At 43.7% G+C, this 13,010-nt stretch overlaps 1 protein-coding gene across 2 annotated transcripts in view; it reads right to left on the bottom strand.

Annotated features, from left to right (window-relative positions):
* MYH9 (myosin heavy chain 9) overlaps window positions 1-13,010 on the bottom strand; it is an 807,001-nt gene that overhangs the window by 14,099 nt on the left and 779,892 nt on the right. For both annotated transcript variants that reach the window (XM_033935132.1, XM_033935133.1), the window contains exon 40: window positions 917-1,089. In XM_033935132.1, the coding sequence (XP_033791023.1) occupies window positions 917-1,089 (173 nt within the window). The remainder of the gene's footprint in view (window positions 1-916; window positions 1,090-13,010) is intronic.

The raw sequence follows: 13,010 nt of genomic DNA, 5'->3' as shown, positions 1-13,010 counted from the left end.
AATGTGGCTCTCTGCGCTAAAAACCGCTAGCGCGGTTTCATAGAACCTCTGAACTTCTTTTTTTCCTTTTTAGAGACGGATTTTACCTTTTTTTGTGATTTCTTGATTTTTTTTCCTGTTGTGTTATATTATATTGTGCTTTCTATTATTTAATGTGTTTTATCTATTCATCGTTTTATGTTTAATTATAAGATACATTTTATTTGTAGTACCCCTGATGCAGGCGTATTTTACGTGCCAAAACACAGTACTGTGTTGGGCTTTTATTCAACTTGAACATTAATAAACTGTTTCATAGCATCCTGTTGGCTTTGTTCGATTGTTGGAAAGTCCATTGTCTCCAACTCACTGGGGGCTTTTTTTCCCCCCTTTTTGGCCTGCGTGGGGGGTTTGTATCAAGCTGGACTTTTTTTTGTATATCAAACAGCATCAAAAGGGAGACAGGTGCAGCAGCTTTCCAGAAAGCAAGACTAATTGGGTTTGCAAAGATAAGAACCCTTGAAACAATATCACTGATGTAAGCAACTTTGAATATGGGAAAAGTGGACTACATTCAAAAGTTATATAAAGGAGGAAGGGAAAAAGTGACGCAGAGGCAGGAGAAATGGAAAAGTTAGAATAAAGAAAGAAACTATACAAAAGCAATGAAAATGTACAGAATGTAATGCCATTTGCTAATCTACTAAAGTAATCCTACAGCTTTATTAATATTTTCAACCTAAATGTTCTAAACCAAGAGTGATCTATTTTTAACAGAAAGTTAGTTTAAGTTGGCAAGTTCATTTAAAATTTGATATCCACTTAAGTATCTAAGCGGTGTATAAGTAATGTTTTCCATGGTAATCTTAAAATATATTTCAATGGAAATAACCTCCTGTAACAAAAAAGTGTTACTCTCCACATTTTAATTTATTACCTGAGTTTGCTTTTAAGGGAACTGACTTCCCGGTTCATGGCATCAGCAGTTTCAGTGGCATCCTCCAGCTCTCTCTGCAATTTCCTGCGTAATGCATTTGCCCGTTGAGCCTCTTCCTCTGCCTCCTCCACTTGACGTTTCAGCTGTTTCATGCGCACATTGCACTTCTCAGCCTTAAAAAGGGGAAAGTGAAGAGAAAATGAATACTCTAAACAGGAAAGAAGCATAAAGAAAAAACCTAAAGAGATGCACTAGATACAGATTTAGGTCATGCTTCTCAGTAATCTCATGTATATTTAAATTATTTTTATTATTCCAGCAGTAAGAAGCAAATACAAATAGTAGTACCATTCAGGAAATAACATTTTCAACAATATAATCAGTTCCCCTCCCATCCCCCCTCCCCTCCCCAAGAATCCATGGCCAGTCCAACAGCTGAGAGTGGGATTAAAGTCTTAAAGATTCAAAAGTCTACTGCGAGCACGCGGTGTGAGGTCCTGCCAGAAGTGCTCCCACACCTGACAAAATTTGCGACCCGGGCCATGAGTCAAGTCTCCCACGATGCGTCTCTCCAGTGTTGCGTGCACTATCATTAGGGATCTCCATTGTGCATATGACGGGGGATCACGGGAGAGCCAGTTGGTGAGGATGGCTTTTTTTCCCCATCAAAAGGGCTCTGGAGATAAATGCTGACATTCCCCTGGGTTTGGGCGAGTCTATATTATAAAATCCAAATAACGCCCTCGGTTGCGGAAGCCATCGCCTTCCCCAAAGCGATGTGGTATATAGGCCAAGATGTCTCCAAAATTGTTGGATTGCGGGGCAGGCCCAAAACATGTGACTCAAAGATGCGTGAGCCTGATTGCATTTTGGGCAAGAATGCGACGCAGTAATCCCCATCCAGGCTGCACGTTCCGGTGGAATGTAAAGTCTAAGAACAATTTTCAATTGCATTTCCCAGTGAGTAATATTGGGTGACACCTTCTGAATGTTCTTCAGGACCCGTTGTAACTGTTGAGCAATCAACTGGCAATGCAAGTCCTTAGCCCACGCTGTCGCTAATATATCCAGATTCGTATTTGGTTGGCAATCCCGGATCCCCACAATATGAAATCATAGAGGAATCCTCTGTTGGGCTGAAAGGCTGAAGAGTTCCGAAAGCGCCTCCCTGCAGACTTCAGTAAGGGCAGCCACTGGGAGGGACTGAACATAGTGACGGATCTGATAATAGGCGAAGAAATCATTAGCCTGTAGGTCAAAAGTTCGTTGCAGCTCGGCAAATGTGACCATGCTCCCCTCCTCCGAAAACAGGTGAAAAAGATATTGTAGACCTTGTGCTTGCCACCTAAGAAAGGTGGCATTTTGCATGCCCGGCTGGAAAGCTCCGTTGCCCTGTATAGGCAAATATAAAGACACCCTAGAAGACAATTTGGCTGTTTTACAGACCCATCTCCATGTCCTTCTGGCCGGCGTAAAAATGGGGTAGTGAGACACCAAAGGACGCATCCTCGGATCCGCCACATGTAGAAAATAGCTCACATGGAACGGAGCCAGCAAAGATAACTCCAGTGGTGTAGCAGAAAAATCAGATGTTCCTCTAAACCAATTCTCATGTATATAAATATTCAGTATCCTAAAAAATTCTTATATTCCTTTCTTCATTTTTTTCAGGCTTCAGATATGCCTGTTGTTAGCCAAGCAATTTCTATGGCTACACACATGCTTGTGGCAATGGCTTCCTCAACTAGCCCCATTATTTTCATTTTATACTTAAATGTTTTTAAAGTGCTCTGTGCTCTACTTATAAAAGCAATGTTCGTGATCTTGATTCACAAACATTGCATAGATTGGGATGGTGCAGAGAAAGTATTGAAGGGGGGACTTATCTTGAAACAGCCTTTGGGCGAAACATGTCAGAATGACAGGTCCCTTCCCGATGTGAACAGGAGAATAACATTAAGATTAAAAGATAAGTTTTAACGTTTGAAGTTTATTAACTTTTATAAGTAGAGCACAGAGCACTTTAAAAACATTTAAGTATAAATGAAAATAATGGGGCTAGTGAGGAAGCCATTGCCACAAGCATGTATGTAGCCATAGAAAACGCTTGGCTAACGTTAAACTGGCATATCTGAAGCCTGAAAAAAATGAAGAAAGGAATATAAGAATTTTTTAGGATACTGAATGTTTATAAGAGTGATTACTGACAGTATCTCACTACTGACTGCAGTATATACTCTCAGTAATCTCAGGCATCTTATATTCAGGTCACTCAAAAGAAAATGGGATATATATATATATATATATATATATATATATATATATATATATATATATATATATATATATATATATATATATATATGTGTGTGTGTTTATTTATATTTAACAATGTATCTTTAAGCACTAGATTTAGTACACAATCAATATATATATATATTGATTGTGTACTAAATCTAGTGCTTAAAGATACATTGTTTAATATAAATAAACACACACCAGATGCAACACCTTTTAAATCTTATTCCGCTAATGTTCATTTGTGCTCAGAGAAATGCTAAAACAGTGGCTCTCAACCCTGTCCTGGAGGACCACTAGGCCGATTGGATTTTCAGGATAGTTCTACTGAATATGCATGAGAGAGATTTGCATATAATGGAAGTGACAGGCATGCAAATCTGCTCCACGCATATTCAGTAGGGCTATCCTGAAAACCCGATCGGCCTGGTGGTCCTCCAGGACAGGGTTGGGAATAGAGAGCTGCACGGGAACGGGGACCCGCGGGTTCCCCCTTCGGGTCACGGGGATCCCGTGGGGACGCCTCCGAAGATCGCGGGGTTCCTGCGGGGCTGGATGTACTAAGTCGCATGGCTTTTCTCCCTACCTGCTCTGCTTGCAGCACAGAGCCGAACGGAAGTCTTCCCGACGTCAGCGCTGACGTCGGGAAGACTTCTGTTCGGCTCTGTGCTGCAAGCAGGGCAGGTAAGGAGAAGGAGAGTAGAGTAGCCTCGCGGCTCGAGTGGCTACCAAGGGAGGGGGGGCGATCCGCCCTGGTGCAGCACAGCCGGCCAGGTCCCCTTACTTTTGTGGTGCTTCCCCGACCGACCGACAACAGCCCCGGTCCGACAAACCTCCCTGTCCTTAACCGCAAATCTAAATTACCTTCTTACAGCAACTGTAAGAAGGAAATTTAGATTCGCGGTTAAGGGCAGGGAGGTTTGTCGGACCGGGGCTGTTGTCAGTCGGTCGGGGAAGCGCCACAAAAGTAAGGGGACCTGGCCGGCTGTGCTGCACCCTGGGCGGGAGAGAAGGAGGGGGGGAGAAGGACGCTGAAAGCACTGGAGAAGACAAAGGGGTGGAGAAGGACGCTGAAAGGCCATGGGGAAGATGGGCCGGAGGGGGGGAAGGACTCTGAAAGCACTTGTGGAAGACAGAGGAGGGTAAGGACACTGAAAGCACATGGGGAAGACAAAGGGGTGGAGAAAGACGCTGAAAGGCCATGGGAAGGGCGGGGGGCAAGGACTCTGAAAGCACTTGTGGAAGACAGAGGGGGGAGAAGGATGCTGAAAGCACATGGGGAAGACAAAGGAGTGGAGAAGGACGCTGAAAGGACATGGGGAAGACGGGGGGTGGGGGTGGAGAAGGAGGCTGAAAGGCCATGGGGAAGACAGAGAGGGAGAAGACCGTGTCGAGCTCCGCTTCCGTGGAGATGATGCGGTATATAAACTTAAGGCTTAGTTTAGTTTAGAAGGACGCTAAAAGGACATGGGGAAGACAGAGGGGGGAGAAGGACACTGAAAGCACATGTGGAAGACAGAGGGAGGAGAAGGATGCTGACAGGACATGGGGAAGATGGGGGGGGGGGAAAGGACGCTGAAAGGAAATGGGGAAGAGAGAGTGGGGAGAAGACGCTGGCAGGGAAGAAGACAGAGATGCCAGACTATGGGGGGAGCGGAGGGAAGAAGATGGGTGCCAGACCAATTTGGAAGGGGGAGAAAGGGAAAGGCACAGTAACAGAGCAAATGGAAGACGCAGAAGGAAGAGAGACAGTGGATGGAAGGAACTGAATGAGAACATGAGGAAAGCAGAAGCCAGGCAACAAAGGTAGGAAAATAATTCTTTTTTTTTTTTTTGCTTCAGGATAAAGTAGTATATTAGTTGTGTTGATAAAAATTTATAAACAAAAGAGGCTCTGGTAGAAACCCATTTACAAAGTATGTATTCTTCCCAATTAATATTTCCAAATTAATAAAGTCTCTTTGCTTATTTGTAAATGGGTTTCTTCCAGAGCCTTTAATTCAGTAGCATAACTAAATGAAATAACTATTTCTGAAGTTTATAGGGACGGGCGGGGACGGAGGGGATTCCTCACGGGGACGGGTGGGACTTTGGTAGGGACGGGTGGAATTTCTGTCCCCGCACAACTCTCTAGTTGGGAACCACTGCACTAGAGTATGAGTCCACTATGTGAGCAAATACCGTATTTTTCATTCCATAAGATGCACCCGACCATAAGACGCACTCTAGATTTAGAGGAGGAAAACAAGAAAAAAAACATTCTGAACCAAATTCTCCCTGCCAGGCTCTGCATCCAACCCCACAATCCTTGCCAGGTTCTGCACCCTGTCCCCCCTCTGATTAGTCCCAGCTGACTAACAGTTTTTTACACCCTCAGTACCTTTTTAAATCCCCCCAGTATCATTCATTTGTATTTTATATCTACTGAAACATTTCTAGTCAGTTGACAAAACAGTGAACTTCACTAGTACCGCCCATAGTACAACTTGAGAGCCCTAGTTCTTTCATTTAAAATGTCTTTCCCCTGCCACAGCGTATCCTCCAGGTCCGATCGCTCTCATTTGACTAAGGACCCGTTGTGGGTCAATTGGCCTGCCACAGATCGGGCAGGTTAGTGAATCTGACCCTAAGTTCCTTGTTATGCTTTCTATTTTGATTATTTTGAATATTTATTGAAGATTTTTGTACAATTGAAAATTTTGAATATTGTATTTATTTAAGGTGGAGATGGTTGACCAATGATTATGACATCTCCACAGAATGGATGGACTGTATAATGAGTTGGGGGATATGAATGCTGAGGTCTTTCAACTCTCCACTTATGAGTACTTCCTATAACAAGAGTTAAATGATTTTAGGATATTGAATCAGTCAACATATTCTTAAAGAATTTGTGAATGGAAATTTTGAATATTTTGATGTGATACATATCTGTTCCACATTTTGATCATTGTTTTGGTAGACTTTTTTGTGGAGCATATTGTCTGTATTTTTGTTGTTCCCTTATTCTCAGCCATCTTTTCTCACCATTAGATGATGACATCCACAGTGCCATATTTAGCTAATTAAAGTGCAAAACATTGTCTTGCCCTATTTTCCCAAATCTTTAGCCACTGGAGGGCATTAAAAAATTCTGCTGCAAAAGGCACTATGCATCTTTAGAAATTCTTTAGTGCTTTTTGGCAGAAGTCCTTCAAACATGAATTATAAGATTTGTCAATTTTGCCCCTTGGTCAAACAGATTACAAAACCATGCAAAACTACTTTGTAGACTTTGTCCTATATAGTCTAATAAAACAAAAAACCTCCATGGCTTTATATCAAATACCAAATGCTGTTTAGGAAAGGAAGATTAGATTTTTACCTTAATATTCTTCTTTCTAGAATTAAGGCATATGAGTTGAATCAGTGAGTTATTCATCTCTAATTGCGACTTGCATGGAAGGCATGTAAATTTTTTTTCCAAATCCACCTTTGTATCTCAGCTGTGCTGCAGCTCCTCAGTTTGTACCAAAGCACTATTAAGAGGAGAAATAAAAAGGAGGGGCACTAGGAACACTCCAACAAAGCCAAATCTGCTGTACTCTTGACGACTATAATCAAAGACACTAGTGTCAATAGGAACATAACAAAATAAGGTGGAACAGGACTATCCACCTACCTGAGTGCAACCGGCACTAACACTTATGTAGTTCTCACATTTGGGTGAATTCCGTCCGGTCCAGGGGATTTGTCATTCTTTCAGATTGACAAACTAAAGAATGACAAATCCCCTGGACTGGACGGAATTCACCCGAGAGTATTAAAGGAACTTAAGGTGGAAATTGGGGAACTATTACAATCCTTAGCTAACATGTCAATTAGAACAGGGCAAATACCAGACGACTGGAGGATAGCAAATGTCATCCCAATTTTCAAGAAAGGATCAAGAGGTGAACCGGGAAACTACAGACATGTGAGTCTCACATCGGTCCCTGGGAAGCTAATTGAAGCAATAATTAAAGATAACATTGTACAACATCTGGAAGATCACAACCTAATAAGAGCTAGTCAACACGGCTTCAGGAAAGGGAAGTCGTGTTAGACAAATTTACTTCAATTCTTTGAGAAGGTGAACAAACACATGGATAGTGGACAACCAGTGGACATAATTTACTTGGACTTCCAGAAAGCATCTGACAAGGTCCCGCACGCAAGGCTTATGAGTAAATTACTAAGTCATGGAATAGGAGGAGAAGTGCACAGATGGATCGGCAAATGGTTAGAGAACAGAAGGCAGAGAGTAAGCATAAATGGGAAATTCTCGGACTGGGAGAAGGTGACTAGCGGCGTGCCCCAGGGCTCTGTTCTTGGGCCCATCTTGTTCAATATTTTTATAAATGACCTGGAAGAGGAGACAACATGCAATATAATCAAGTTTGCAGATGATACAAAACTATGTCGGGTGGTGGGCTCTCAAAAGGGACTGCGAGGATCTTCAGAAGGATCTGAACCAGCTGGAAAAGTGGGAGATAAAGTGGCAGATGAATTTTAAAGCAGACAAATGCAAGGTAATGCATCTGGGAAAGAAAAACAAAGAACATGAATATAGGATATTGGGTGTGACATTAGCCAAATGCGAACAAGAAAGGGATTTGGGGGTACTGATAGACAGAACCCTAAAACCATCGGCTCAATGTGTGTCGGCGGCGAGGAAAGCAAACAGGATGTTGGGCATGATTAAGAAGGGGATCACGAGTAGATCGGAAGATGTCATAATGCCACTTTACAGAGCAATGGTCAGACCACACTTAGAATACTGTGTCCAACACTGGTCTCCATACCTTAAGAAGGATATAACTCTGCTGGAGAATGTGCAGAGGCGAGCCACGAAACTAGCCAGAGGTATGGAGAATTTGAGCTACAAAGAACGCCTCAGAAAACTGGGACTGTTCACCCTCGAAAAGAGAAGACTGCGAGGAGATTTGTTAGAGACTTTTAAAATATTAAAAGGATTTGATAAAATTGACCAGGAAACAGCATTACTGACATTTTCAGATGTGACACGGACAAGAGGTCATAGCCTGAAACTGAGCGGCAGCAGGTTCAGGACAAATGTCGGGAAGTTCTGTTTCACACAACGAGTGGTGGGTGCTTGGAATGCTCTCCCAGAGGAGGTTGTGGCAGAGACTACTTTCTGGGTTTCAAGCGCAAGTTGGATTCATACCTTCTTGCAAATCACATCGGGGGATACGGGAAATCCGGGTCTCCAATAAGGAGCACCTAACTGGGTGTGTGGATCGCCGGACTAGATGGACCTAGGTCTGATCCGGCAAAGGCGTTTCTTATGTTCTTATGTTGTCTTTTGCAATAGAGAATTCTCATCATTCACATCTGTTGGACAGGAGAAAGTCCAGCACCTGGAAATACATACTTGTCTTTGTTTATAATTTATATTCTGCATATCCTACAATTCTATGTGGATTACAAATTATTCAGGTACTCAAGCATTTTTCCCTATTTGTCCTGGCAGGCTCCTACTCTATCTACTGTACCTGGGGAAATGGTGATTAAGTGACTTGCCCAGAGTCACAAGGAGCAATGCGGGATTCGAACCCACAACCTCAGGGTGCCGAGGCTGTAGCTCCAACCACTGCACCACACAATACCTCTTGTTTGAGACAGTAAGCAGGCCTTCAAGACTCATATGCCTTTCTACTAGAAACAAGATTGAGTAAGAATCTAATCTTCCCTTCTAGTGCAAAAGGTATACGAGTCTTGAACCAGTGGGCTGTACCAAAGCAGTCCCCTGAGTCTAGGGTGGGGCAAATGAGCCTGCTAACACTGAGGACCCAAGAGCAACATCCAGTTGTGCCGCTACATCTACCCCGTAAAGTTTTGTTAAAGTGTGGAGGGTGGACCATGTATCCACCCTACAAATCTCCTTGGATGGAACTGCCTGGGACATTCCTTGTAGACAAGCGGTACTTGGAGGGCCGCAGAAAAAATAGTTGTCTTATTAAAGAAATGTTAACTTTGCATGAGGTAAGTACCTACAAATCCAAACTGTGGATTATTTGAAATTATCAGAAGCAATAAAGGAAAGATTTATAAAGTATAACCGTTATAGTTTATAAACCTTTCCTTAATTGCTTCTGATAATTTCAGCAATACACAGCTGAAAGCAGTGCAAAATGCAGAAAGTGAAAAAGTATCAATTGCAAGAGACAAGATTTTGGACCAACTATTTTGAGGCCCTCGGTATTATAAAGAATGATTCTTTTAAGGAAAACTTGTGCCTTAAGTGTCCGATCACATCCGCAACTGCCTTCAGCTCTCACCTCCTCCAACATTGGACACACGCACAAGCTGCACTACCTCCAATGGTTACCTTATGTTCTGGAACATTGCCCGCCTCACTGCTGTAACCTCACACAAGCACTTTCCTGCATCTGTATGTGATTCTCCTCTCCACTCCACCTCACAATTGTGTACAGACGCAGGAAAGCACACAGGAAAGCACTTGCATGAGGTTACAGCAGTGAGGTGGGCAACGTTCCAAAACGCAACTGCCGAACACTTAAGGCACAAGTTTTCATAAGAATATAAGAATTGCCGTTGCTGGTTCAGACCAGTGGTCTATCATGCCCAGCAGTCCGCTCATGCAGCGGCCCTCTGGTCAAAGACCAGCGCCCTAACTGACACTAGCCCTACGAGCGTACGCCCTTGTTCAGCAAGAACTTGCCTAACTTTGTCTTGAATCCCTGGAGGGTGTGTTCCCCTATGACAGACTCCGGAAGAGCATTCCAGTTTTCTACCACTCTGGGTGAAGAAGAACTTTCACATTTGTATGGAATCTATCCCCTTTCAACTTTAGAGAGTGCCCTCTCGTTCTACCTATCTTGGAGAGGGTGAACAACCTGTCCTTATCTACTAAGTCTATCCCCTTCAGTACCTTGAATGTTTCGATCGTGTCCCCTCTCAATCTCCTCTGTTTGAGGGAGAAGAGGCCCAGTTTCTCTAATCTTTCGCTATATGGCAGCTCCTTCAACCCCTTAACCATATTAGTCGCTCTTCTCTGGACTCTTTCGAGTAGTACCGTGTCCTTCTTCATGTACGGCGACCAGTGCTGGATGCAGTACTCCAGGTGAGGGCGCACCATGGCCCAGTACAACGGCATGATAACCTTCTCTGATCTGTTTGTGATCCCCTTCTTTATTATTCCTAGCATTCTGTTCGCTTTTTTCGCCGCCGATACACATTGCTCGGACGGCTTCATCGACTTGTCGATCAGAACTCCCAAGTCCCTTTCCTGAGAAGTCTCTCCAAGTACTGCCCCGGACATCCTATATTTGTGCATAAGGTTTTTGTTACCAACATGCATCACTTTACACTTGTCCACGTTGAACCTCATCTGCCATTGTCACAGCCTAGTCCTCAATCCCATTATTTTTAATACTGAGGGCCTCAAAATAGTACCTGGCGGGCCGCAAGTTTGAGACCACTGTTGTAGACTGCACTTTCAAACAAAATCAATGCTTACTACACCAGATGTGCACTGAAGAAATAGCCACGCAAAAATATGCCCAGCAGTCCGCTCATGCAGCTGCCCTCTGGTCAAAGACCAGCGCCCTGACACTAGCCCTACGAGCGTACGTCCTTGTTCAGCAAGAACTTGTCTAACTTTGTCTTGAATCCCTGGAGGGTGTGTTCCCCTATGACAGACTCCGGAAGAGCATTCCAGTTTTCTACCACTCTCTGGGTGAAGAAGAACTTTCACAATTGTACGGAATCTATCCCCTTTCAACTTTAGAGAGTTCTACCTATCTTGGAGAGGGTGAACAACCTGTCCTTATCTACTAAGTCTATCCCCTTCAGTACCTTGAATGTTTCGATCGTGTCCCCTCTCAATCTCCTCTGTTTGAGGGAGAAGAGGCCCAGTTTCTCTAATCTTTCGCTATATGGCAGCTCCTTCAACCCTTTAACCATATTAGTCGCTCTTCTCTGGACTCTTTCGAGTAGTACCGTGTCCTTCTTCATGTACGGCGACCAGTGCTGGATGCAGTACTCCAGGTGAGGGCGCACCATGGCAGAAGAAATAGCCACGCGAAAATATCTTGAAATGGAAGTCTTAGAAGTCGGCTTCCCCAGGTGGCTAGGATTCATTAGTACAAGATGAATTGAGATACGAAAATCATTCATCATCTCAAGGTAATGGAGGATAACTCTCCTAGCATCCAGAAAAGCCAAAATTTTATTCTTTTTCTTCATATCTGTGGCATGGATTACAGACAGTTGGAATTCTTGATTTACATGGAAGATAAGAGACCACCTTTGGCAGAAAGAAGGTATTGTGTGTAGTGAGACACCAGCCTCCGTAAATCTGAGGAAAGGCTCTCTGCACAACAGAGCTTGCACCACTGAGGCCCTTCTTGCTAAGGCGATAGCTACTAGGAATATAGTCTTGACCGTAAGAGCTATCAGTGATGCCTCTTATAAAGGCTTATATGGGGTCTTACTGAGGGCATGCAAAACAAATGTCAAGATTCCACATCGGGTTCGGCAGTTGCACTTGAGAATGCAGTCAATGTTCCTTTCAAAAATCTGGCTATGTTAGGATGAGAGGCCAAAGAACCTTTCTCCACTTGAATCCTAATGCATGAGAGGCCTGCCACCTATACTTTGAGGAAACTAACTGCCAGACCCTTCTCGAGACTATCCTGAAGGAATGCCAGGATACATTGAAGCCTTAAAGAGTTCCACATTCTGCTTAGCATACCAACGCTGAAACAATTTTCAAGCCTTAGCATAGGCTGCAACAGTTACCAGTTTCTTAGATCTTAGGAAGGTAGCTAGCTATGATCACCTCCGAGTAGCCCTTCCATGTTAAGACCTTGCGCTCAAGAGCCATGCCATAAGCCCAAAGCGTTCCAGATTAGAAAAATGACACAGGGTCTTCTCCTTGGCCCATGGCTGCCAGACTCCTGTGATCCTTAGCCTGAGACCCTAAATCCTCCAAAACCAAAGATTAATATTGAGGAAGTAAAGTCATTGATTGTGATCCCCCAGTTCTCCCAGTTTCTTTCCGACTGGATCTCTGATTCCTGCAGGGGAACCTTCAGAGGTGGCACTATGCTGAGGAGGCAAACCCCCCCTATCCAATAGCTGGCAGGACCCCAGACATTATAGAGCGACCCCAATAAGCCAAATAGGCTTCAAACATCAGACCAACATAATCAGGAGTAAAGTCCTGAACAGTATGCCCTAAGGGTATCTGTAGGAACTCTTCTTGTCTCCTCGGAGGCCCAGTGGTGTTTGCGCATCTACGCTTCATTGTGTCACTAACCAAGGGCTCTGGAAGTGATTTTTGTTCCAACAAACCACCTGAGAATCTCCTGCCTTAGAGGAGGATAAGCTCTTTGCTCCTGTCCCCCCCTCCCTTTCATGTGCCCTGCATCATGTGGAACATGGATGCTCCTCAGTTGGCCATCCAGGGCATATCTTGCATGAATCAGGGATAAACTGCCTGGAGTCCATCTCTAATGATTTTAATCAAAATTGAGGTTTTCTGGAGTCAGATTGAGGCTTTTTAAATCAGATTGAGAAAACCAAGATGGCTTCTGCAGCAGAATCTGGCCCCCAAAATGGCCTGAAAAAGCTAAATAAAAGCACAAAAATTCAGGAAAGGGTTTTTGGCGGTAGGGAACCCAAATCCCAGCCTCAGAAACCTCAAAAAAGGCAATTAGAAGACCCCCCTTCCAAAGACCACAATGATTTGTACTGTGCCTGTTTCTGTTAAAGCAGCAGCTAGAATATG

The sequence above is a fragment of the Geotrypetes seraphini genome, chromosome 2 (genome assembly GCF_902459505.1).
Source record: "Geotrypetes seraphini chromosome 2, aGeoSer1.1, whole genome shotgun sequence".
Lineage (NCBI taxonomy): Eukaryota > Metazoa > Chordata > Amphibia > Gymnophiona > Dermophiidae > Geotrypetes > Geotrypetes seraphini.
The sequence above is the reverse complement of the archived record's forward strand: the minus strand, read 5'-3'. Positions and strand labels throughout refer to the sequence as shown.